Source organism: Canis lupus, chromosome 30, assembly GCF_011100685.1.
Source record: "Canis lupus familiaris isolate Mischka breed German Shepherd chromosome 30, alternate assembly UU_Cfam_GSD_1.0, whole genome shotgun sequence".
Lineage (NCBI taxonomy): Eukaryota > Metazoa > Chordata > Mammalia > Carnivora > Canidae > Canis > Canis lupus.
Window position 1 is genome coordinate 40,078,567 of NC_049251.1, and position 27,909 is coordinate 40,106,475.

General features: G+C 40.4%; 1 protein-coding gene and 1 long non-coding RNA gene across 10 annotated transcripts in view; one reads left to right on the top strand and one right to left on the bottom strand.

Moving 5' to 3' along the window:
• The window catches only part of SCAPER (S-phase cyclin A associated protein in the ER), a 432,460-nt gene that overhangs the window by 262,155 nt on the left and 142,396 nt on the right, over positions 1-27,909 (top strand). For all 9 annotated transcript variants that reach the window (XM_038581073.1, XM_038581077.1, XM_038581076.1 and 6 more), the window contains one exon: positions 18,562-18,677. In XM_038581073.1, the coding sequence (XP_038437001.1) occupies positions 18,562-18,677 (116 nt within the window). The remainder of the gene's footprint in view (positions 1-18,561; positions 18,678-27,909) is intronic.
• The window catches only part of LOC119866949, a 93,775-nt gene continuing 89,307 nt past the window's right edge, over positions 23,442-27,909 (bottom strand). The window contains exons 2-3 of the long non-coding RNA XR_005381901.1: positions 24,361-24,655; positions 23,442-23,964 (exon numbers count right to left, since the gene is read on the bottom strand). This is a non-coding gene — a long non-coding RNA (uncharacterized LOC119866949). The remainder of the gene's footprint in view (positions 23,965-24,360; positions 24,656-27,909) is intronic.

A 27,909-nucleotide genomic window follows, 5' to 3' on the forward strand; every position in this document is an offset into this window, starting at 1 on the left:
GAAGTAAATGGGGGAAGTGGACACACTGACCACTGGCAGTGCCGGAGCTCTACCTCTGCTTTTTCAAAATAGTGACATGTGTGCACTGTAGGTATATACGGCACTTTAAGTTCTGGTATAACGTGTATCGGCAGAGTACTCTGTAGAGAGTATGGTTCTCCTTTCAGCTTGCATATTTTGATATTTCGTATATTTAGGGATTGCGGTCTTTTTGTAGGTTGAGAGGTGATTCATCAGTATAAAAATCACTAGTACCTACTGGGTACCAGGCACTGTACCAGATATTAGAATTATAAAAATTAATTTTTATAGTATAACTTTTTAAAATTTGAAGTCAATCAACATATAGTGATTTATAAAGTACAACTTGTAAAATATAAGTAAATTTACGTGATTTAGGCTCACATCTTCATGTAAATGTTTTTATACCCTGTATATAAAGTGTTAAGATTATATAAAGATTTTTAACAGTTTTGACCTGCCAGTTTACTTTGAAATAGCCATCGTTCTTCCTATCAAGTTGTGTTGTTCTTTAAAAAAAAGGGGGGGGGGGCAACATAACTGTGTATCTGCTGCAGTCTACTGACTGTTAGTGCCACTCACAGGCCATCTGAAATACAATAACTATATTTCTTGGCAGATGAGAGAAAAGATGACTTGTCAGAAATAGGTTCACTTAATGAAATGCACATAGTGAGAAGACAAAATCATGTCTGTGGATAGTTTTTGGAGCCTGACTAGGGCTTGGAAAAGGAGCATAAGAACACACAAAAATCACTCTTAGAATCTAGCCTCCTCTTTGAGAAAAATTTCCTTTCCTAGAAAAAGCACCATATGTTGTTTCTTCCCCCGCCTCCATATTTTACTTCTTTCTCTTTTGCATGGAAGTAATATTATTGAACAGCATGGCTAATTAATGACAATACAGTAAAATGTCCAATTTCCAGACCTATATACAAATGCCAAATTTGTGCTACTGTTGGAGCCACCAAGGTTAGATATTAAAAAAGTTAAAATGGTTTTTAAAAGTGTTTTTCATTTGGCATTATGAAAAGGAGTCATGAGAGTTCTTTCTGTCCTGACCCGAATGAGCCCTGGTCCTGTGACTGCCATGTACTCAATTAGCACTTAGATGTTATCTTGGAAAATCATTAGTTTTAGGGCTTTTTTTATACCTAATTTACCCAATTAGATTCAAAGCTGTTTCACGGAGGAGATTATGATTCTGTGCCCAAGCAAGTGGTATCCTTTATGCCTTATGTATACAAAAGATGCTTGGTGTGAATTGGCTCTTCTTTCTCCTCTTTCTCCTCACATCCAATCAGCAGCCAAACGTGTTGCTCTTACTTGTATATATAGCTTCTCGCCAGCCATCCTCTCCATTTGAATTGTCACTGATGATGTTGGGTCCCTGCTCATTTCTAAATTGGAATATGATGGTCTCTCATTTGAGTTCTTTGTTTTTTGCCACTTAACCCTCTCTACTGTATCCTCCTTATAGCTTCCATAGTGAAAACATGGGTGTGTCACTGTGTTCTTTAAACTGTTTTGTGTCGGGATCCCTGGGTGGCTCAGCGGTTTGGCACTGGCCTTTGGCCCAGGGTGCGATCCTGGAGTCCTGGGATCGAGTCCCACGTCGGGCTCCCGGCATGGAGCCTGCTTCTCCCTCTGCCTGTGTCTCTGCCTCTCTCTCTCTCTCTGTCTATCATAAATAAATAAATAAATCTTTAAAAAAAAAAAACTGTTTTGTGTCTCTCTGTTGCTTTAGAATAAGATTCAGACTCTACAGTTTTCAATACAGGATCCCCTGCATAATATGTTCTCTTCCTACCCCTCTGGCATCATGTCTGAACATTCCCCCCTCACATGTTAGCACTCAAACCATTTTAAACGGGTTATAATCCCTTGAATGGGCCGCGTACCCTCCTGTCTCCATCATTTCACCCCCAGAACACCTAACTCTCTCTCACTCAACTCTTTTGCTTCCGCCAACCCCCACACCACACACTGCCCACACCCCAGCACACATATATCCACCTTTACCATATAAACAAATACTTTGCCTGGATGGTTTCATGTCTTTTGAGACTCAACTCTGGTGTTCCCTCCTCCAGAAAGTATTCCCTGTCTTTGCCCTGATCTTCATCCAACCAAGTTAGGTACCTACTGTGTAAGCTCAAGGTGTACCCTGTATCTGTGTCATACATAGGACTTACCACACTAAGTACACTGATATTTTCAAATCTTTCTTTCTCAGTCGAACGTGAGGCCTTGGAGGGCAGGTCCTGATCCTCTGTGCTTTTGTATTTTTGCCACTTAGCAAGCACCAGGTACATAGCTGGCAGACAATAAATGTTTGTTCAAATAAATTCAGTGGGTTTTTTGGTTTGTCTTCAGCCCATCCTTTGTCTTAAGTCAAGCAAATGCCTAAATATTCAAGACAGATGCTTGTCTGGGCCAGATAGCTTATTTTACAGAAAGGCCAACTTGGCAGATTTGGTGACACCAGGAAAAGTTAGTTCTGGGAACATATCACAGTCTGTTCAGAGGGAAAATTAGTATTATCTTGAAATGTTGCAATACTAGCAGTGACTCATTTAGTTGTGTTTGCTTTCTTTAACATAACCCAAGTTTATTTTATTTATATGTCAAGTACCAAAGGAAACTAGAAAATATATTTTTATCTCAAAAAGCTTGTAATTTATGTTGTTTACTTCTTTATTACAAAATCTGAAGTATAGATATTAGTTATTTTTAGGTTCAGTCTTCTACAGCACCAACTGTAATTCCTTATATATTCTCGGTACTAGGTAGGTTGTTTGCTGAACTCATGTAACAAGCTTGTTCATATATGAACCCAAGCCCGTGAGTTGTAAATACAGCATAAAAGTCTGGTAGGATTACAGAGCACATAATATTTGCCAAAATGGCTACCTTACTATATTTTATGGTGCATCTTGGCCTCATCTAATATGTTTAACTTTCGTAAGGAAATTAGATCATTCCATCTAAAATTCTTACATTTTGTAATCTTTCCTGTCTCTTACCATTTATTCTTCACTACTTGAATAATGGCCCTTTTCCAAAGCTTCTGTGGCCTCTCTCAAGAACAATATGAGCCCGCTCAAGTCCAGAAGTTTATGGTTTATTTTGTCGGTACTGCTATCATCCTGTCTCGGGAAACTTCTCCACACTGACTCTGTATCATTCTTTACCTTCACCTTGCAGACATTTTAATTCACTGAAACAATTTTATTTTTCATTGCCTGCTGTGCAGAGAGAGAATGGAGTGTGATGGTTAAAGCTGAGGTTCTAAAGTCAGATATATCTGGATTGGGTTCCTAGATCAGCTTTTACTGGTTATATCATCTTAAACAAGTTACTTATCCTCTCAGAGCTATATTTTCCCCCATGTAAACGGGAGTAGTAATCATATCAACCTCATGCTGTTGTGATTAGTCTAGGAGACACTGCCTGCAAGGCAGCACTTGGAATACCTGGTATGTGTGCACATGTGCTCAGCAAATGTTGGTGATTTCTTTTAATATGCCAAGCACATTAGGAAATAACGGTAATTAAGGCAGGTAAAGGCCCTGCCCTTGTAGACAGTTGAACAGGTAATTATAATTAAGAGCGATGAGTGTTTGAGGAAAGGCTTGAGGAAATGCAGAGTTGCTCATGGATGTGGCCGGAGGACTGAATATGTCCTAGAGGTCAGAGAAGGCCTGTTTGAGGAAATAACATTGAAGCTGAGACTGATAGGGCAAGAAGGTAGACTCTTAGCTAAAACAGAGATATTTATGAGAGAAATCACACTTCCGTGCAATTTTCAGATGTCACAGAGATCCCAGAATAGGTCCCCCAAGAAGCCTCAGAGGGTAGGAACAAGTATTTATTTGACGACAGTGTGGTAGGTCCTTAGCAAGAGAAGGGAGAGCAGTGTGAAGATGATGATGATCACTAACATTTATGCAGCTCAGCTTATTTAATCCACTCAGCAACCACTTGGAGTGGAATTATGTGTCCTAACTTAAGAATAAGAAAACTGAGGCATCAAGAGGATAAGTAACTTGCCCAATGTTAGGTAGCTAATAAGCGTGAAAAGGTTATTCAGACCATAGGTGGAATTATTCCAGAGGTCATGCTAACAGTTCCTAAATAGTGAATAAGACACAGGCGCCCACAGGGAGCTTGGCCTGAAGGACCGTAATTGTTCTGGGCTACCGCTGCCAGGGCAAGAATTATTCTGTACTCTTTTATATCACAAAGTTAGCAGCCCGGAGTAGTCTTTTTATCGATTCCCCCGTACAGTACATTATGCCTGCGTAACTTTCTCAGATCCCTACCTCTCCCCCTCCCTGCTAAAAAGGTCTAGCATCATGTGCCATTTACTGTTCACACATGAGTGCCTTCAGAGGGACAGATTCTTTTTAGAATCTTTACATTTCCTTTCCGTGTAACTTTATTTATATTGTATTGGGAGGATATGGACTTGCATGCTGACTTAAAACCAAAACAAATTTCAGACTTCAGACTAAAGGATTTGTGTAAATATAAATTAATCATCAAATTTCTCTTCAAATGAACTTGAGTATTCTTTGTAAAGAAAAAGGAATTTATGTTTGCCTTTTCATAAAGCAAAAGGATTCTATAATGGCCCAGTGTTCTCCAGAGTTAAAGACTCCTCTGGAGCCTTTTATTTGCCTTGAATAAGCAGACTTTTAAACATTTTAGTTCACCTTTAGTAAAGGTCTTATCTTATTCTCATTAGCTAAAAGCAGCAGCACAGAGCAGCTCAAATGCTAGAATTCAGAGGGGCAACATTACCTCTTCAGTAAGTATTTGATCATGTTTGGTTTAGCAAAATTAAGAAAAAAGACCAGATATCCTGAAAAAGCCTTCACACTATTCTCCACAGAAGAAGGTATTGTTTGCGACATTTTAATGGAGAACAAAAGCTGTTATTAAGCAGTTTTCATCGATGACCAAAGCATAAGTTAACATGATCAAGTTCAAGTCCAAAATCTGAAGGACCCCTTATTTTTGCCTTCTTCCTTGCCACATTTTGTATCAGTCTCATCAGTAACAGATTTTGCACTGCCTTTGTCTCCTCTGTTTTCCCTGTATACCTTTTAGGTGCTAGAGAACTGGAGGGCCTAAACCGGAGTGCTGGCTTCAGATAATCCATCTGAAAAAACATTGCCTATCACTAGCCGTTTCCCTCCTTTTAAGTCCTCTGGACTGAAGACCCTAGCAGGATCATTTCTAAAATCAGTTCTTGGTTTTCCTCATGCCCCATCACAAGGCTTTTAACCTGTTGCCTCTGGGGAAAAAAGCAGCAGCAGCACCACCACCACCACCACCACCAAAACATTGCAATAAATAGCCTACGGTGAGCACAACTAGAGAAGGCATACTTGAAAGACTTGGAAGCAGTAGCTGCGCTGAAGTTAGAAGCAAAGCCGACAGAGATTTCACTGACAGGAAGGAAAGGGTTTTGAAAGACTGCCCCAGCTCAGAAAGTATTGGAGGCCTTTGGGGACCAGAGCTGCAGAGGGAGCGCATCTTGGGCCACCTGCAACCTTTCCTAACCCTGATCCCAAGTTCCCTCCCTCCTCACGCAGGCCTGCTTCCCTCCCGCTGTGTGCACATTTCTTCCCATTTCCTGACAGTCTCAAGAACTGCACCACCAGTTGAAAGAACTACTCATATTTCAGTCCCTTAGAATCTAGTTTGCTCTCATTTCCTTTTTTATTTACTCATGATGGTCAAACTTGGCATTCCTTTACGTTCTCTGAGTCTGGATTATTTCAAGAATTTTTTTTAAGTTGCTAGTGAATGCTAATATAAGAAAGCTAAGGATATCTCCTCTAATGCTAAAAGTAACTTCACCTTGTCTTCAAACTAGTGTTGAACTAAATGCAATGTGGTATTCTAGAACTGATGCTGAACAGAAAAAAAAAAAAAAAAAAGGCATCAGTAGGGTAACTAGGAGAAATCCAAATACTGTATGTATTTTAGTTAGTAATATAATTTTTTTAAGGTTTTATTTTATTTATTCATGAGAGAGAGAGAGAGAGACAGGCAGAGGGAGATGCAGGCTCCAGCAGGGAGCCCGACGTGAGACTCGATTCCAGGACCTGGGATCACGCCCTGAGTTAAAGGCAGATGCTCAACCCTGAGCCACCCAGGCGTCCCAGTTAGTAATATAATTTTAATGTAATTTCATAGTTTTGATAAGTGTACAGTAGTTATGTAAGATTTTAACATGAGGGAACACTAGATTGAGGCATACAGGAATGCTCTAATGTCCTTTAAACTTCTCAATAAATCTAAAATAATTTCAGCATAAAATTTTCTTTAAAATATTTTAAATTTAATTTTCTTTTTAAGGGATACCTGGGTGGCTCAGGGGTTAGTGCCTGCCTTTGGCTCAGGCCGTGACCCCGGGGTCCCAGGATCGAGTCCCACATCAGGCTCCCTGCGTGGAGCCTGCTTCTCCCTCTGCCTGTGTCTCTGCCTCTCTCTTTCTCTCTCTCTCTGTATGTGTCTCTCATGAATAAATAAAATCTAAAATAAATAAATAAATAAATAAATAAATAAATAAATAAATAAATAAATAAAATCTTAATAATAATTTTCTTTTTAAAAAAATCCCAGATTTGACACAATTGGTATATTTAGTGATAAGTATGCCAAAAGCCAAGCACATTTCTATAACAACATGCTAGTTTTTCCCACAACATTTTTTTGTATAGATCCACCATACACTTAGAAGTTAGATAAACCTAGACTCAATCCCCAGCTCTGCCACTTACTGGCAGTAAAATCTTAAGTGACTCCCATAAGGCTGTTTTTCTTGTCTGTGTAACGGGTGATGATTCCTACCTCATAGGGTTGCTGTGAGCCCAGGGCCTGCCACATGGTAAGCCCTTGAAATGTCACTTTAGCCTTCCAGGGTGGCACACTGAGAAAAGTAAAGCTTGGGTTCCTGTTCCCTCCTTAAGTTTGTTTTCACTTTTTAAAATTGCCCTCCACTGGGACGCCTGGGTAGCTCAGTGGTTGGGCTTCTGCCTTCGGTTCAGGGCATGATCCCAGGGTCCTGGGATCAAGTCCCGCATCGGCCTCCCTGCATGGAGCCTGCTTCTCCGTCTGCCTGCATCTCTGCCTCTCTCTGTGTCTCTCATGAATAAATAAATAAGATCTAAATAAAATAAAATTGCCCTCCCCCTCCCACTTTCTTCTCTGTCCCTCCTTAAAGACGTAAAGATGTAAAAGAGTCTGGGTCACTACTTTACTTGAGAGTAGGGCAAAAAAACTGATGCCAAAACGAGTAGGGCATTGTATAAGTGAGCATGGAATTATCCTGCACATCTCTGGCCTCTCCTCTCTGGGCTTGTCTCCTTCAGACCGGGGCCTGCCTTGCCTTCTCAGCACAGGTGAGGACTAGTAGCCTCTTCCACAGTTTCTAGCATACTCACGCCCTTACCTAGACTTTCCCAGGCACGTGGGTGTTTTGACACCTTTTCTTTCTCATTGTGGATTAATGGATTTTCTCTCTCTTCTTAAGACAGTTTCTGATGTTAGAATCCTGAAAATTAGACTGTACCTCAATTTTTTTTGATTCAGCAGCCATTTACTGAATACCTACTCTTTTAAATATTTTTAATTGAAGTATAATTAGCATATAGTGTTAGTTTAAGGTATACTGTGTAGTGATTCATAATTCTATACATACTCTGTGCTCATCAAGAGAAGTATACTCTTAATCCCCATTATCTGTTCCGTCCATCCCCCAACCTACCTTCCCTCTGGCAACCACCAGTTTGTTCTCTGTATTTAAGAGTATGTTTTTTGTTTGTCACTTTTTTCTTTGTTCATTTGCTTTGATTCTTAAATTCCACATGTGAGCGAAGTCATATGGCTATTTGTCTCTGACTTATTTCACTTAAGATTATACCTTCTAGGTGGTCTCTGGGTGGCTCAGCAGTTTAGCGCCTGCCTTCAGCTCAGGGTGCGATCCTGGAGACCCGGGATCATCCCACGTCGGGCTCCCTGCATGGAGCCTACTTCTCCCTCTGCCTGTGTCTCTGCCTCTCTCTCTCTCTCTCTCTCTCTGTCTGTCATGAATAAATAAAATCTTTTTAAAAAAAGATTATACCTTCTAGGTCCATTCTTTTTGCAAGTGGCAGGATCTCGTTCTTTTTTATGATTGAGTAATCTGAATATCTACTGCTTTGCTAGATTCTATGTAAACATAATTCCAGCTGTCCAAGAGCTCACAGTCTGCTTTATGAATAAGTAAATAGATAATCAGTGTGACAGTCTATAATTAAATAATTTTTAAAAATGAGTCAAGAACTATAAGTGTTATGATGGAGAGAGAACAGCGTAGTGTAAGGAACACTCTCCCTTTCCTTGCCACCAAGGTGACGAGCCTCTCAGCTCTGAAGTCCTGCCCCCTGGTTGCTGCTAGACCCAAAGGAGTTTGTCCATGTTAGCTCACTTTTGTCCACACCACATTCTTGCCCAAAAGAGATTCTCCTTGGTTTCATGGTCCCAAGTTCCTTTTGCCTCTAAGCTTTAGAATATCCAGAAGGGATGCAGAAACAGGAGGGGAAAAGCAACTGCTGTGCTAAGACTCCTCAAGTTCTTTAAACCAACAGGTAGCCTGAAAGTTGGGAAGGGTGGGAGAAATAAAGCAGTTGTTCGGGGAACCTCATATGTACGTCCTTGACTTTGTGTTTTGTCTTTTTATTTGATAGCACAGTTAACTCAGAAAACTGTTCATATGGGCACCCATTGTGTCCTGAATAACTCGTCAAAGGAACCGTGTCCTTTGTGGGCATATAGCTCTTTGCGCGTCCCCTCACACTAGCACTTTACTCACGGTGCTGCACTTACTGATTTTGAGTCTGTCTTTCACTAGGACTGAGTGCTGGCCTTGGCAGCATGTTAGGATGAGGGAGAGCAAAATAACTTTATTGTGAGTTTTGTTGGATTGCAGTAATGAACTCTACACACTGATCTTTGGTCATCTAGCTCATAACAGCTTGAGGGGAAGGAGCAAGAGGTCTTGGGTCCTGTTTTCATCCTTTAGTCTCTGCACCACCCCCTCTCACTCACCCTGCCCTCATCTTACTTAGTCCAAACAGGTCAAAGATGGCACAATTCAGCTCCCTTAGGGAGAGCCTTCCAAAGGATCCAGCTTTCATTAGCATTACAAAGGAATTGTTTCTGTCATCTTGAGAAAGCTTTTCCAGCCTCTCTCAGCTCCACTTACCTTATTACCCAAGCCTTCAAACTGTAGGTTATGATTTTATTCCTGTTGGCACCACATTTCCCTAGGTTTCTAATTTACTTGTGATATTCTTGACCCCAGAACCTGAGTCCTTTCAAGTGGAAGTGTACAGCTGAAAAGCTGAGCCTAAACATTTATGGAGTTTATGGGAATTTGAAGAAGCCAACATTAGAAGTCTTAGGAGGGAAAAATCATAGAACAAGGACTATCAACTCACCGTGTTTGCTTTGTTTAAGCTAACACTAACAGGTGAAGATAGTAGAGGAATGAAGATGTCCTTTAGAAAGTGTTTAGAAAAATGTTCCAGAGGGGGAAAATAACTATAAAAAAATTTACTCCAGGATCTTCTCATCTTAAATTGGGCTACTAAGCTCTAAATTTATGGACTTGCCTAAAATCTACTTGTATTATCTCTAAACAGGTCTTAAGGTACCACCAGATGCTCAGAACAGATCTAGCCTATCCTGCTAATGAACGTGCAAACATTTTTCCCCATCTGCCACCTCTGTCTAAAAGGCTGGGAAGACCTTCCTCTCTGATCACAAAGAACATAATTACGGTCTATAGAGAAGTCAAGTACAAAGGCCACCAGCCTTTGTAGGCCACCAAAGATTAACAGCTGCCTCTCCTTTGATTGGGAGAGGCAATAACAGTTACTCTAGTTAATAATTGAATGGATTCCCAGGCCATGTAATTCAGATTGAAGCTGTCATTTTTTGCTGGCCTTCAGCTAAGCTGGGTTATTAGAATGGAGCCACTAATCCTATTAGTCAGTTGTCAGTTTCAGAGTAGGAGAGAGCCGAGGAAGGCAGAGCTATTAAGGTGTTATGCCAGGTACGTAGGAAAGCCACACATTTCATCTTTAGAGGTGTTTCTTCTCACTCAAATCAGAATGATAGAGCTCTTTATGAGTGTTCCGTTTTCACATGTCTGAATGCAGAGTATTTGGAAAGGGGGTAAAAGGAAAAAAGGAAAGTTACCTGGCTCACCTTTCTAGGTATGTTCAGCCATTAAACAGACTTGGCATGGTGCCTACGGTGTCTGCACCCTGTGCCTGACCCTGACTGAGAATGCAGAGATAGGAGAGTTTGGGCTTTACAGCTTAGTACATGAACACAAATAAGTGTGGAATAATGTAGAAGGTAATTAGGGCCCCAAGAGAAATTCAGTTAAATACAGAGACCTTTGACTTTAGTTGAAGCTATCAGAAAGGCTTCATGAAAAATCGTCTTGAAGGATTGAGAGAGAGCATGTGAACATGACACGTTGAGAAGGTGGCAGTTTGGATGGAGAGCATAATTGTGGTTAAGCATCTTTAGGATGCTTGCTTTTTTCCAGACACTGAGAAGGATAGGAACAAGTATAAGACCATGTATTTGAGAAGCGTCCATTCCCATTGTGGCATTAAGATGTCCAGGAGCATAGAGAGCCGTGTATCGGAAGTGCACGGCGGCTAGCACAAGGAGCCAGTGTGCTGTGCTCAGAGAAGAGGAGGGAGGAGATTCCCCGTATCCTTAGAGGCTGTGGGTTGTTGTGTAAATGTGATTTCCATTTTGTATTTGCTTATAGAGCTTTTGATGCCACGTGCTTAAGAAGGTGGATTTCTTCCTTAATTTTAACACTGGGGCAGCTCCTCTTTGAGCCAGCTTGATTTTCACTTTTCTGTCTTCCTGGGGTGAAAGCATCATGGGATATCCTAGGATTGTTTCATCCACCTTCGTGTATAGAGAGGAGGAGCAGCTATTCATTGGCACTGTGTTAAGGAATGGAGTCCAGAGAGGAGTGTTCCTCCTTTCTCTTGGGCCTCTGTACTGTGTTAACCTCTAGGGTCTCACAGGGCATTTTTGTCTCTCAGAGAAGTCTTTTCATTTGTGTAGCCTTGTATTTAATCGCTCGTCCATCAGGTATTCACCATTCGTAAGGGCTGCAGAGGTGAGTCAGCTGCCACGCTTCAGGAGCTTACAGACAGAATGGGGCCCTAAGGTAGGACAGAGATGATGGGATGAAGAGCAGCTGACGTTGGAAATGAAGCAGTTAGGAAGATACTAAACAGCGCTGCCGTTTGGCCATGTTCTGTGGAGGACAACCCAGAAGTGGTTTGCTGCCTTCGCAGTGCAGAAGTACATGGAAGCAGAAACCTCCACCACTCCAGAGGGAGATTTGTGAGGTTTTGTTTTTTTGGTTTATTTCCTTGGATAGCTGCAAGTGATAAATTAAAACTTCAATTTTCAATAATACGTTAGTAAAAATTTGGCTCTGAATGGCCTTTATCTTCCTCAAATTGGCTTATTTTTTCCTGCTTAATGTCTATTAGAGCCTATATCTTAAGTTTTTCAAGAGGTCACATCATGATGTTGGCACTGCATAAAAGGCTTTGAGTTTTGTTTTGTTTTTAAAACGTAGATGTATACATTAAAATGGTCTGCTTTCACTCATTCCTTTTCCCCTCCACTTCTGTAATGTTGACCCAGTTCTCTCCCATTGTGGAAAAGTCTCAAAGAATAGCAGCGGTGCTGCTTTATATCCCTGTGGACAGATTGCCTCACTTGGTGCATCTCCCTAGCTTGAGGCATAATATACTTTGTTTCTGAATTAAGAGATAGCAATGGACATACCTTCCCTGATGCTATTAAGGAGGTTCAGGGTGAGTAGGTTCTTCAGTCTTGAAAAACTGAATTTTATTCTTGGTCATGAAGCTTACTTTCAGTGAAAAACTATTCTACAAGACACACATAATAACAAGAGTGGAGGATTTTATCCTGCAATCGTACTGGAGAAATTATTGACTATCTGTGTTTTCACAGTGAAAATCATGCACAAGTACCCTTGTCAACCTTCTTTTTTTTTTTTTTTTTTTTTGTCAACCTTCTTTCTTAAAACTGTCATTCACAACCATTGGCTGAGCACTTACTGTACAACCCCTTCTGCTAAGTGTTGAGGATGTGGTGAAGCAGACATGGCCTCTGACCTTGGGAAGCTCTGAGTTTATTGGGGGATACAAAGAAAATTCTGAAGGATCATCCCCTTTGGGAAGGAAGGAACAGTATATGCAGAAGCATAGGGGCATGAAAGGGAATGGGCCATTTGGGGAATTATGTTAGGGAGAAGCAGGGAAGAAGGCTATTACTGGGGCATCAGATTTTGAAGACTTGTGCTAAGGAATTCAAACCCACTGTAGGTAGTGAGGAACAAGTCATTCAAGTGTTTTAAGCAAAAAGTGACATGATTACATTTATTCTTTTTTTATTTTTATTTTTTATTTTTAAAGATTTTATTTATTTATTCATTAGAGACACAGAGAGAGAGACAGAGACAGAGAGAGGCAGAGACACAGGCAGAGGGAGAAGCAGGCTCCACGCAGGGAGCCCGATGTGGGACTCGATCCCGGGTCTCCAGGATCATGCCCTGGGCTGAAGGCAGGTGCTAAACCGCTGAGCCACCCAGGGATCCCTGATTACATTTATTCTGGAGAATGTTATCCTCATTGCATATATAGGCATCCAGAACAGGATGACTCAAAAGAGAGACCCCAGTCCAGTGCCAGGCCACTGTCTCTAGAACAGTGAGACAAACAACACAAATCAAGAGTAAGTTTTAACAAATTGGCGGAGTAATTTATGTCTGTTGTATCTAATACTTAAAAATATGGTCTCCTATTTTGTACATCTTTTTTCCCTCATCTGTTCAGTATTTTGTTTGTATTACACTTCATAAAAGTATTGGTCTACAATTGAGTAAAAATCAAAGGAAAGAAAGGAAATAAAGAGAAGGAAAGTAATAAAACCCTGACTTTTATTGTAGAGTATTTGGGAAACACTGCTCTAGAGAATAGGCTGGTGTGGGGTGAGCCTGGATCCAAAGATACTAATTAGGGAATTGCTGAGTACCTCAAGCAGAGACCTTGAGAGCCTCAACTGACGTGATAGGACTAGGCAGAGTTGAGAGCTACAACAAAAATGGAATAATCAGAACGTGGAGCTGAATCAGTGTGGAAGCTGAGGAAGAGGGAAGAGTCTGGAAGGACAAATGTTCTTTTAAGAATCTGTTGGGGGGGGATCCCTGGGTGGCGCAGCGGTTTGGCGCCTGCCTTTGGCCCAGGGCGCGATCCTGAAGACCCGGGATCAAATCCCACATCAGGCTCCCGGTGCATGGAGCCTGCTTCTCCCTCTGCCTGTGTCTCTGCCTCTCTCTCTCTCTCTCTCTCTCTCTGTGACTATCATAAATAAATAAAAAATAAAATAAAATAAAATAAAATAAAAAATTAAAAAAAAAAGAGAAAAAAAAAAAAAAAAAGAAAAAAAGAATCTGTTGGGGGAAAAAAATGAATCTGCTGAAAGTTGGACCCTCGCCCTATGCATTACTTTGAGTTTTTCCATCCCTATTCCACAGAGATGTTCCATTTATTTTTTAATGCAGTTCTGCATTTGAATATTATTAAACATTTTATCTATAATTCCTACTTCTTTTGAGTATAAGAAAAAGGAGGAGTTTATATGTGTTTATTTCCCTACCTTGACTCAGTGTTCCTCTGCTGTGCTCTATATGTTTCCATGGTACCAGATACAAAAGAAACATTGCTGGTGGGATAACCATTCACTACCGAATTAAACTCAGAAAATATTCATGCGTACTGTATGATCTCATTTATATGAAATTCTAGATGTCCTTCACCCATCCCACTTCCCCTACCCACCCACCCCATCCTCTGCCTCTGGCAACCACTAATCTGTTCTCTGTATCTGCTACAGAGCTTTTTGTTTTGTTTTGTTTTTTTAAGATTCTACATGTTATTTCTTTCACTCAGCATTAATAAGTCAATCGGAGAAGGACAAACATTATATGGTCTCATTCATTTGGGGAATATAAAAAATAGTGAAAGAGAATAAAGGGGAAAGGAGAAAAAATCAGTGGGAAATATCAGAAAGGGAGACAGAACATGAGAGACTCCTAACTCTGGGAAGCGAACTCTAGGGGTGGTGGAAGGGGAGGTGGGCGGGGATGGGGGTGACTGGGTGACAGGCACTGGGGGGGGGGCACTTGACGGGATGAGCACTGGGTGTTATTCAGTATGTTGACAAATTGAACACCAATAAAAAATAAATTTATTAAAAAAAAAGATTCTACATGTTTTTCTCTGCCTAACTTACTTCACTTAGCATAATGGTCTCAGGGTTTAACCCATGTTGTCACAAAGGGCAAAATTTCATTCTTTTTGTGGCTAGGTAATATTCCATGTATTTATATGCCACACCTTCTGTATACATTTCACTTATCATTGGACACTTAGTTTGCTTCCACATCTTGCTTATTGTAAGTAATGCTGCAGTGAGCATATCTTTTCAAACTAGCATTTTGATTTGCTTCAGATAAATACTCAAAAGGAATTTCTGGATCATATGGTACTTATATTTTTAATTTTTTGAGGAACCTATACACAGTTCTTCATAGTAGCTGCAACAATTTCTATTTCCACCAGAAGTGCACAGGGTTTCCCTTTTCTTCACATCCTCATCAGCACAAGTTTATTCTTTTGTTTGTTCTTTCTTTGTTTCTTTTTTTTCGATAATACCATTCTAATAGTAATATCATATTGTGTGTGACTTTGATTTGCATTTCTCTTAATGATTAATGATGTTAAATATCTTTTTATGTAATTTGTCAGTCATCTGTATGTCTTTTAAAAAATGCATATTTACATCTGCCTATTTTTAATCAGATTGTGTTTTTTGCTATCGAGTTGTGTGAGTTCTTTATATATTTTACCAGAAATGTGACTTGCTAGTATTTTCTCCCATTCAGTAGGATAGCCTTTTCATTCTGTTGATTTCCTTTGCTGCCTACAAGCATTTTATTGTGATGTAGTCCCACTTACTTATTTTTGCTTTTTTGCTTTTACTTTTGGTGTATAATCTATGGAACTATAAATCAAATCTGTGGTTGCTTCAGGAGGGGAGATTGACGGTAAAAGTGGCACGAGGGAACTTTCTAAGGTGATGAAACCATTCAGGTTTTGATAAGCGTTTCTCAAATTTATTTGAGAGGTATGTTTAAGATCTGAGCCTTTCATCCAGTTGTAAAGTGTACCTCAATGTAAAAAATACTCAGTAATCATAAGGTGTTCAATCCCACTGATTATCAGGGAAAGGCAAATGAAAAGTTCCATGAAATGGTATGATACACTATTAGCATGATCGAAGTTTTAAAAAATGATGAAATCAATTTTGGTGTGAATGTAGAATAACTGAAATTATCACTGCACTGCATTATGTGCACAACTTGTTCCAAATACCTTAGAAAGTTAATAAGATTGAACCTATGTATACTCTGTGACCCAGGAATTCCGCTCTTAAGCATAAACTCAGCACAACTACATGTCACATTTGCACAGATACACATACAGAAATTTTAAAGCAGAATCATCCAGAGTTTGAAAGTGAAACAGCACAAATGTCAATTCGCAGTGAAACATTTAAATAAGCTGAGTCAAATAATAAAATAGTAGTCATCTTCACCTTGTAATATTAAAAGTGAAATTAATGTGGAAAGGAGGAAAAAAGACACTGGGATAAAGTAAATTTTTCCAATTAAAAAAAAAAAGTAAAAAAAAAAAAAAAAAAGTTAGGGTACCCCTGGGTGGCTCAGCGGTTGGATGCCTGTCTTCGGCCCAGGGTGTGATCCTGGAAACCCAGGATCGAGTCCCACATCGGGCTCCCTGCATGGAGCCTGCTTCTCCCTCTGCCTGTGCCCCCCCCCCCGAATAAATAAATAAAATCTTTAAAAAAATTAAAAATAAAAAAAGTTGAAGCATACAAAGGAATAATATATTCCAGAAAGGAAAATGAATGAAATATTGGTATAGGCAGTACTATGGATGAATTTAGAAAAAAGAAAAGCTAGATCCTATGGAATATGTAAAATATTCCATTTTTTAAAAATTGAAAAGAAGATAAAAGGAATCTATGATTTTGAAAATTCAGATAGCCTTTACATTTGGGGAAGGAGAGAGTGAATGTGATGGGCATCAGGGATATGGGATTTTATAAAGCTTTATTTTTTATTTTGGAGTTATTACAGGCTGTGTTCAGTTTGTCATAACATCCAGCTACACAGTTATGATTAGTGCAGTTTTCTTTGTGTTATGTGCTAATACAAAAATTTTTTTAAAAGATTTATATATTTATTAGAGAGAGAGAGAGAGAGAGAGAGAGAGGCTCCAGCAGACTTCTTTGCTGGGCTCAGAACCCTATTGCAGGGCTTGATTTCGAGACCCTGAGATCATGACCTGAGCTGAAACCAAGAGCCACATGCCTAACCAGCTATGGCACACAGGGGCCCTGAATACAAAATTTATTATTGGGGCACCTGGGTGACTGAGTCAGTTGAGTGTCTGACCCTTGATTTCAGCTAGGGTCAAGATTTCAGGGTCATGAGATCGAGCCCCAAGTTGGCTTCCATGCTTAACATGGAGTCTGCTAACCCCTCTCCCTCTGCATACATCTCCTCCTGCACACACATGCTCGCACATACTCTCTCTCAAATGAATAAAATCTTCAAAGCTTATTATTATTTTCTAATCATGTTGACATCCTAGCATAAGAAGAAAGAAATGGTAACAGAATTATGGTTTCAAATTACTGAATATACCTGAACTTCTCTATTTTTTTATTGTTAGTTTTATTGCAAAGAAACTTTTTTTTTTCATTAACAACAAAAATTCTCCATTATCCATCCTAAAAGTGTGAGTTCTTGTCTAGGCTTCAAAATAAACCTATTATAGTCTCAAGCTGTATTTTACTGTGCACGTAGCGAGTAACTGAGGGCTGAGGTGCTGTGCTGCCCGAGTCCGCACCCGTGCAGGAGCCAGGCGGTAGTCCGCGTCCACGTCAAGCAGGGCCTTGTGCTTCGGCATCAGAAGAATCAGGCAGGCAGGTTTGACAGGGCCTGTGTGTAACTCCTCTCTCCCCTGTGCGTTCTCCCCCCGCCAAAAAAATACTTCAGTATTTCAAAGATATTCCGAGGCTTTGTGAACTGTGGAATGCTACTAGAAGAAACACAGGTGACGGTATAATAGGGGGATTGTGTATTCATGTGCTAGGGCTGCCATACGAAGTACCACGGACTGGATGGCTGAGACCATAGAAATGCATTTTCTCACAATTCTGGAGGCTAGAATTCCAGGATCAAAGTGTCAGCGGGTTGGTTTTTCCGGAGGTCTCTCTCCATCTCGCCTTCGTCCATAAGCAGCAAGTCTCTCTGTGCCCCAGGCAGCCTTTGCTCTGTGCACTTGCGTCTCTGATGTCTTTTCCTCCAAGGACACCAGCCACTTGGACGAGGACCACCCTAAGAGCCTCACCCTGACTTAATCACCTCTTTAAAGACCTCCTCGAAACAGTTCCCTGCTGAGGGGCTAGGGCCTGGAAGTTGGGGGCGGGAGACGCAGTGTCGCCCACCGCGGGTTGCTGGCCTGCGGGTTCCTCGGGTGGGATGCAGGGACTCCGTGAACGCATTAAAACTAACACAGCGCACCACGGGATCGCTCGCCTCTCCCCCTGCCCAAGGAATGCAAAATCCAGAGATGTTCCTTTCTCAAGATTTGTAAACAATTCAGAAATTGTTTACAGAAAGAAATGATAGTAAGTTGAGTTCTAAAATGGTAACTTAATATCCTCCCTAAATAGCTGAGGTGGTGAACAAGTACATGCGGATGGTTAGATACCAGGTTATTTTGTATCAGTGAAGAGGAAAGTAATAGGACAGGAAGTCTCTGTGGCAGTCCATTTGTCTTGTTAGGTGGAAGTTAACATTACAAAATGATACGGTCTTTAAAGTATTGCTAAAAATTCTGCATAAAATGGTTTTGTCCCCTGCATGGAGTGCTCTATCCCTTTGCCTACTTCAGAGCCTCAACTTCCCCAGAAAAGCCTGTGCTGACCCTTTCTCCAGTATGTATTTGGTTCCCCATTATTCTTATGGAGCAACATTCCTTTTTCTATAAGGTAGTTATATAATTTAAATTATTTTATTTATGGTTATTTGGTGTTGCTCTCATCCACTAAATTTAAGCTTCCTGGGGGACAGTGGCTCTGTCTTTTGTGTTCACCAGTTTTGACCTGCTGTTCCCTAGCACTGCATAAACATTCGGTAAATATTTGTAGAATAATGGAACCAACAGAAAGTTTGACAGTACAACTAAATATTTCATTTGGTGATAATTTTATGCCTGGGAAATTGGGCTAATTTCTATTTATATTTCTGTCTAGAATGTAGCAGATCAGATTGCATTTCAAGTTGCTGGTGGATTAACAGCCCTTGAACACATTCTTCAAGTAGTAGTCCCAACCACAAATGTGAACACAGCTTCACGAATTCCTCCTAAGTAAGTATAGTTTTTTAATCTGTCTTTCACGTTTCATTTGTGAGTCATTTCTGTCCTATGGTTTCCATATGGGGGACCATAAGAAAATTGTATGTGTATTCAGGCTTGAATAGCAAAAGCTTACACCCCCCATTAGGGAGAAAAACAGAGGTGCTCAACTTCACTTACAAAACTCAAATCGAGCCGAAAAAGCCTTAGAAAGGAAATCTCTTTGGTCTGTGACCTTCTCAAATCCTAAAACAAGAAGAATGGGTGAACTCCTGGGCAGCTGTAACTGCTTACATAAATTGAATGGGACTGAATAGTAGTAACAAAGGTAACTTTTTGTGTTGCGTACAAGAAGGAGTAAGTACATTAAGAAAAGCCTGAGCTGTGAAATTCGAAGAAATCCCTAACATACCGGAAGAGCAGTCTGCCAAGACTGCCATAGTCGAGAGTGCTGGCCAAATAGCTGGGAGCTGAATTGCATTTTGGTCTTTAACTGCAAATTGCTCTTTGTCATATGGATCCTGTGGAAGCTTTCAACCCAAGATCTGCTTTCCCCTTCTCTTAAGTCACTCAGTGATCCCTGGCCACCTGGAATAGAGGAACAGACAGCCTTATTTCAGAAGCATTACATTCGGAGTAGGAGCATGCCCAATTTCTTGATATTTTGTGGAGACTCTTATTTACAGAGGGTAAATGAGAAGTTTTGATAAAAGTTTGCTTATATCACTGAGAAAACTTAAATATATAGTTAGCCCCACATAAGTGAGTGCTGTCTTTGTTCATTGGATACTACAGAAAAGGAATTTCAAGAATATGTTTTCTTTCCCCCTGAGAGACATTTTGGTAAAATAAAAATAGCACTGGCTTTGGAGTTGGACAAACCTGGATTCTAGTTTTACCTCTACCGGTTACAGCACTTTGGGCAAGTGCCTTATTCTTGTTGCTTCTATTTCCTCGTTTGGTTAACCAGGGTAACCCTATTCACCTCTACTGTGCTACCGTGGGGAGCAAGTGAAATATATGTGAGAGTTCTGTAAACTTTAAAGTGCTATATAAATCCGAGGTGACAGTTTTTAAGTAGTAGTCTTGCTTGCCTAAGACAGTGTTGTCTCTTTGAAACGAGACATTTCTAAGTACAAACTGTTTGATAGTGAGGTTAGTTTGGGTTCCTTTGCTCCACTGACAAAGTAGAGATTGATAAAAGAAGGTCTCGGTATCCTTTGAGTCAGGATATCTTTCTGTGGAGCATACAAACCTGTGGAGCACGCATACAGGTTTCCTAACCCAGGAGAGTTGGTGTTCCTTATCCAAATAGACTTTATTGACAGTATGTTCAGCATGTTGTCATCACTCAGTGTTTGTTCCTTGCCAGGGAGGGAGGGACAAAGGAAAGAATCTAATACACAACAAATTCGAGATTTTAAGAAAGGAAATGGCTTTTGATTCTTTGGGACAGTGCTTTGGTATCATTCATCTTAAATGCAACGGCAGCGTTTTGTTTTGTCTTGGTTTAGTTTCTTTTGTTTTCTGGTAAGTCTCAATGTGCATGACACCGGTAACCCAAATAAAATGCCTGTTTTACAAAAGCTAATTTGTCATTGTGGCAAAAAGCATGCTCTGGTACTTATCTGTGACTATCATTTAGGGAACAGAGAGGTTTCCATAGTCCCTAAAAAGACCTAAGCAAGAATTAGCACACCACTTGGAAAGGAGCCCTGGAATTCTGAGAGTCCAGACCAGTGCTTCCCTGATGGCCACCAGCTGACCACAGGCCATGGTTGAGAGTTTGTTTCTTCATCTCACCTTAGGCTGTAGATTTGTGTGTTGAACCAGGGCAGTGGGCATCGAGCAGCCACTCTGAGATTCTCTTCTCCTGAGCACAGCTCAAGATCATGACTCTACTTTCTAAATTAGCCTCACTTCTCAGGACCTACAGAATTAGGGCCATGAGAGCATTATGCTGCTTACTCATTAAAGGCGAAGACATGCCACGGCTGTGTGGGAATTCATGCAGATTGGGGACACTCTGGTAGGCAGGAGTCGGGGCCTAACTCAGGAAGTGTTGTGCAGACTGCTGTTGTGCACAGACCCCGCCCCGCCACCTTCCCTAGTCCCCGGATACTGCCTTTGCTCTCAGCCCGCCCAAGCCCTCCTCTTCCATCTGTGATGAGCTCCCATCCCTCAGCTCCGGGAACCTTCTGTCACTTGAGCTCACTTTGTTTCTGCCTCCTGTGGCATTTCACAACTCTTACCAGAGAGGCAGGGTTTGTTTTGTACTATCCTGCATTAATTTTTCTCAGTAGTAAACAGCAGAGCTTTTGAGAAGTGTGAGCCACTGCCTGGGAACATTCACCCCCTGGATCATCTAGTCCCTTACCCACGTGGCTCACCTGTGACTGCACACCGAACGTTTCACTGGCCCTGCAGCCCGAGCTCTGTGAGTGGGTAGACCAGCTCCCTGATTCTCTTTTCTCACCACCTGCCTCCCTCCCTTTCCGTTCTACATAGCACCTCAGCATTTGCCCTGTCATTGTTGCTAGCTAACTTCCTCGTAGTGAATATTTGCTTCCAGCAGATTTTTTCAAATGTGGGATCGAGAACCATACCTGCTTCTCAAAATTTAAATTTTTGAAACCTTTCTGAAATCCTTCATGGGTTGTTTTGCTTTTGTTAGAAGCAGGGAGAGCCCATAGAACTGCTTGAATCTTTGCAAGGACTTCATTAGGATGTGGTATTCCAAAGTCAACCTTCTTAGCAAACGTGCTCCAATAAAACTGCCTTCAGTGCCAAGAAAGATCAGCCTGAAACGAGGCAATTTCCATTTCATGGGACACCTACTTGGAGGATGACTCATATTATTTTACTTGCTCACTTTAATTGCAGAAAACAAGTATGAAAGAATGAATGAATATTCTAGCCTTTTCTTTGGCTTAGGCTGGTAACAGTTGTTTAACATAGCTTTTATATTTGAGAATAAGTGGTGGTTTGTCATTTTCTTTGGGCATAGAGGATGCCCCATGTGATAAGAAGATAGATCTGCTGTGACTAGAAGCTGTGGCCAAGGCTTTGTGTTGTGTCTTTATAGCATATTTACGGACCGGCAATGATAATAAAAGGGAGAGTTGGTGCTCGCTGGCATTCCACATCTGCAGGCCCCTTACAGGCACCAGTAGATACTCATATTTCACAGCTAAGCCCACAGACCTTTTGGGCCATGAAAAACTATCACTGGGTGAATAAGTCTTCCCCAGATTGCCTCTTACTTACTTGGTGCCCCTACTTCTTGACATAGACAACCAAAGGGTCAATAGTTAACTCTCCAAGCCACTCTAGGTTTTCCGTTGGAGCACTCACCAGGGCCCCTATTTCTCCTCCGTCAGCCTTGCTTATATCTCCCTTCATTGTCCCCCTGGACCCAATTTTTTATATAGAAGTAGTTTCATTAATACAAAGCAGGGCCGATGGCATAGTATAGTAGAAAATATTCAAGTTCGAGTCAGATCTGAGCTTAAGTTCCCTGCTCTTCACATATTAGGCATATGACCTTGGGCTAAGTTGCTTGTATAACAGAGCCTCGGTTACACAGTAACACTGCCGTGTCACGTAGGACTTGTTGGCTGCTGTGAGAATTAAAAGTGCATGTGTTTGTTAAGTGCCTTGTACAAGGAAAGCACTTAACTAATATCAGGGTGGTGGTTGTAGTTGTTACAAGGTTGACTTTACCTTATCCTACTCAATTACTCAGCTTGAAGTCCCTCACTCTTTGTCACTTCGGCTTCTAACAGCTGTCATTTGTTCGTTTTACTTGGGCATTTGTTTTTCATCGTAAGCCCAAGCTTCGTCCTGGTAGAGATCTTTTTTGGATCCTGACTGACCTCTAATTTAGTGTCTTTTTTTCTTTTTTAACTTTGTGCCAGACCTAATGTTGATCCATAGAACACATGCATTTTCATCTAAATCACTGAGAAAATATCTCACACATTAGAAAATAGTTCAGTTTAGCACTTTATTAATGTACTATCTTGCCAGGTATTCCATTTGTTGTACTATCATCTCCCCAGATAGACTGTAATTTCTTGGGACCAGAAACCATAGTAAATATACTATTTTTATTATTATAAAAACAATATCATTATTTATTATTATTTATCATAATGACACCTTAATAGATATCATTTGAATACATGAATAAATTATTTTTCCCATAGATGGAAATAAAGCAGTAAGAGAGCTCAATGCATCAAATACTTGACTCTGGACTTCAAATATGATCATGTCTCAGTCAAATAAGGTCCTCTTGATTTTGACCATTCTGTTTCCTAGATTTTAGGAATTTTTAAAAATTCTGTCTTTAAATTTCTGTGTACTTGTAATTATATCAAGTATCTGTAACTGCTACTTATTCAAAAAGCTAGAACTGTGTTCTTGGTCATCCGTATCACAATTTTAGAATCAGAGCACATTGGTGTGTATAAGATTGCCTCCATTTTAAACTATGTTAAAAAATAGATCCTTTTTGGGATGCCTGCATGGATCAGGGCATGATAACAGGGTGCTGGGGTCTGCATCGGGCTCCCTGTGAGGAGCCTGCTTCTCCCTTTGCCTGTGTGTGTGTGTGTGTGTGTGTGTGTGTGTGTCTCATGAATAAATAAATAAAATCTTTAAAAAAAAATAGATCCTTCTCACTGCTGTATTCTTTTACAAAGTATACCTATTTATTCAGATCAAACAAATTAAGTTGCTTTTTTACTTCATGGTATATATATTTACCTGTAATAAACCAGTCTTTCTCAGGTACAACAGTTGTCGCTGTTGTTGTTATATGAGGTGGAGTTTTGCTTCTTAGGAAGATCGTTTATAAGATATCACAAACTTATTCTCCAAAGTAAAATAAAAGGATACTTGTGATTTTGTGTACTTTATCCACTTGGCAGTATTGCATTTATTTGATCCTTTGCATTGGTGAGGAGACAGACCTTAATTAACATTACTGCGTGTGTCCTCGGCGCCAGACCACTGTGCTCGATGCTTTGCACATATTGTCTTATTCTCGCCTCACAGTCACTAGCAGCCATGTCTGTGGGCCACTACCCAAAGGAGAGTTGGCAGCAATCATGTTTGGAGCATGACTGCAACCTGAGAGAGTCATGATATCCCCTTTGAAACCATGTTTATTCATTACAAATGGCAAAGAGAATGTTCAGAATTGCTTCCCCATGGTTATTGAGGTTTTGTCTCTAAAGACTTCTGTCCCTTTTCTTGGTCTTGTGGTACAGAGTAGAGATTGGTAGAGTTCATCCTGTAGTGGAAAAGAGATATCCCTTTGGGTTCCAGAAGCAGGTCAGTGATCTAGGGCTCTTAGTCCTAACAACCAGGAGAAAAACTATTTTCTAGGGAGTCCCTTCTTAGGATCGGTTGTAGGAATGGGATTGTCAACAGCTAGGAAACATTCGAAATAGACGTGTCCAAAGGGAACTTAGAGTCCTAGAAAATGAGATAGATTAAACTGTAAATATCATTAGGAGTGGTCTGCTGTGTTACCTTTGTGGAACAGCCAGTCTGGTGTTCATAAAAGGAGCGCTTTGCCGCATATGCAGCATCTGCAAACCGAGATGCCTCGCCCCATGTGCTCTATAGCTTACTTCTTGTTCTGGTCTCTTGACTCAGTTGTCTGTTCTTTTTGGGGCTCACTTACCTTGCTTTCTTGGGTTTTTGTTTTGTTAGATTTCTTAAATTTTTGCCTTTCTCTTCGACTTGCAGCACAATCCAGACTTGACTGTGTTGTAGAGCTTTCCTGTTAATCCAGTTTTCACATGACTTTCTCTCCTTATTATCCTCATCTCTCTTCTTGGTTTGTCATATTCACTCCATGTTTGTTGTGTCCTTGTTTTTCTGGGTGTTGCGAATACTACCTGTTTTAAGCATTGCACCTATGCGTCTTCTCAGCAGCTCTGTCTTATGCCTTGTGATGCTTCCGTCAGTGGCCGTACCTGATTAAACCAAAAGTGGACATTTGACTCCAGCAGCCAATCTATAGAGCAGCCACCAATATCGGACTTAAAACTCAGCCCAGAAAGTTTTAACTGAGCCAGTTTAACCGAGCCAGTTAAGTTTCTCTCTCAGGAATTCGCAGTTGGAAAGTTGTACAAGTCCAGCCCATTTTTTTTCTAGTGTATTTGAATTTGAAAAATCATGTGGAGTAACTTCTGGGATGGCCATTACCGGGCTCTGTTTAGCAGGGCTGAGAAAGGCCATTGGGGAAAAAAGGAAGAGAACAAAACTGCTTCAGGAGAGAGAAGGGAGATGGAAATGAGAGCGGGTCCAGTCTACAGAGGTGGCATTGTTCCTGCCCTCCTGAGGTCTCATAGTTCATATTCTCCTGGATTCATGAGAAGTTCCCAATAACCTTACAACAAATGCCTCTTTTTACTTGAAATATTTTTAATGAATTTCTGTCTCTTCAAACCAAAAGAGCCTAATACTTTTAAATAAAAATATTAAAGATTTTTAAAAAGATTTATTTATTTGAGAGAAAGAGAGAGCACAGGGAGGAGGGACAGAGGGACAGTGAGAGAGAGAACCGTGGAGCAGACTCTGCTGAGCCAGGAGCCCAACACAAGGCAGGGTCCCGGGACCCTGCATCATGACCTGAGCCAAAATCAAGAGTCAGATGCTTAACTGAGCCACCCAGGTACCCCAATATTGAAGATTTTTTAAACTCTAGATTGGGATGAAAATACTTGACTGTGTTATAGAGCCTTCCTTGTGACCTCCCTGGTTTTGTAAATCCTTTCATATCAAGAAAGAGTGAATGAATGGCCACAGTATGAAGTAGGAATAGAGAGAAAGCACGCGCTACAAATTCTCTAGGGTATAGTTCTTTGTGAACATTAAATGTTTCTACAAGCTGAGACTGGCTGAACTTCCCTTTTCTCTACTAACTGTAGTTCGGAGAAGCTGTATAGAAAATTCTGTAGATTAAACTTGCTGTAGCTGGCTGCTAAGGCAAAGACGCCTAAGTAACATACTGCAGTGGGCAGAGCTTATCTTCAGAATGAAAGATAAGAGAATCTATTATGTATTTTTCTTTAAGAACAAATAACAGTAGTAATATTTTTAATAGCCCTCAAGAGTTAACATTCTTGGTGACCCTTAGGTGTCAGATTGGTTACCTCGTCATTAACTTCATAATTAGGACTAGTTTGAATCCCAGGAACATCATCTTCTATTTACAAACAACTGAAAAGTGTATTTCTTTAGACCCTGTTCTCTCAGACTTGATCATAATGGGCCATAGTCCAACTTTATAATAAAAATAGATTTGTTCATGAGAAACTGAATCATTCTACTACTTATTTTCTGAAATTAGAAACCAGTTGCTTGTTTAGACGATGCGGCTACAGCGTTAGAAGGTGAGAAGATCGCGAGAGCAGCAATCCCTCCCCCACCCAAATCCTGGCAGCAGGATACAGCTCAGAGCATTAATCCTGCACTACAAGATAAAGCTTCATTATATTAATAAGAACTGAATACTGTGCTTTAACGGCACAGTTTCAATTGCTGGGAAATAGATACAGCTTTTGTGAAAGAGAAGTTGCCCTCTATTAGTTAAGTCATTTTATAGTATTTAACAGAAGGAATAAAAGCATTGGCTTATATCGTTTCAGGGCAACCTTTTTTGTGATCGCAGTTATGTTTCTCTCGGGGAAACCAAGCACTAGCTCCATTTTATCCAACATCTACCCCCTGAGCAGGGCATACTCAAGGACCTGATGCAAGCTTCAGAGCACTGCTTCGTCTCTTATTCCCCCTCGCCCTCTCTCACCCAGTAATAAATGCAAAACTTCATTCTGGGCTTGCTGTTTGACCAAGATTTCATGTGTAGATGCTGGATTCATATTTTCTAATAAAATTAGCAGTTTTGAATTTTTTTTCATAGTCCAGTCTACATTAAGGCATTTACTTTCTATGAAGAAAGCTCTCAGGTAATATTTTGTCAAATCTTTTTGGTTATCTATCTCCTTAGGAAAATCTTTAACTGGACTATCATTGTTAAATCACTCCTGGGATATTACTCACAACTTCTCTGAGGCTCTCACTTGCTTGCCATTTTCTTTACAATACTACCTTCTCCTGGGAATTATTTTCACCAAGTCTAGCTATGGATTCAAAGATCAGGTTAATTGCCTTATTGAAAATCAAAATACATATAAATCTCTACATTGGCGTTTGAGTTAAGGTAAATACAAATCGCTCACCTTTTCAAATTGATGTATTCTAGCAAAGATGGTTGTAAAGTTAATTTCTATTAAGTGAATCCAATTTTCTTATTAACTTCCTTCATGAAGTCAACAATGAATTTCTATGGGCAAAGTGTCAATGTAGTAAATAATCGATAGAGAGTTGTAGCCAAGTCCTTTGGTGTTCTAGACAGTATAACACAGCAGTTTTGTTGAAAACCGCACTTTCAGAATTATCAGTTATGTAGCTCTTTCCTAACTTTGCAACTCTCTTCTCTTGCCACCTTCTGGGGTTTGAATTCTTGAAAAACACCAGCATAGGATGGAGAATATATCATGTTTTGCAAATACATACCACAATATAACACATAAGGTATGTTGGGCTAAAATTTACTTCTGTAAACATATTCACTTTCCCACTCGGTTGATTTTTGGAACTCAAGCCAAAAATATCTGTATTTTGAATTTGAGAAAAGGGAATATAATGCACTAATGGACTAAACTCAACTGGAATTTAGTGTCAGAGCATTAGGGTTCAAATACCAGCTTTGCCAGCATTTGGTGTGAGACCTGTCTCTCAAGACCTTATTAGCTATAGTATTTTTCATCTGGAAAATGAGGGAAAGATTCCTCTCACAGGGTCATTGTGAAGATGAAATGCTAACATATATAAAGGGGCTTTGTGAATTGTCATGCTTTGACACGGGACACCAGTGGCATTTGGGGCATTTGTCCTCCCCACTGCAAGGTGTGTGACATCCTTTGGCCCATTAAATAGAATTAAACACTCATTAGATATCTGTGCTCCCAGTTGTTTTCACAAACACATATGTCATGTCACATTTCTACCTTTCACTTAGGGGATTAATACAATCCTGATTGTGAACTATGTGCTGGGCAGTAGAACTGTGGAAATAAGTAAAACAGTGTCCATATCCTTGGGAGGCTCACTTGTTAGGGGGTGAGCTAAACAGGGAAGGCTGTAATTTAGTACAATATGCCAA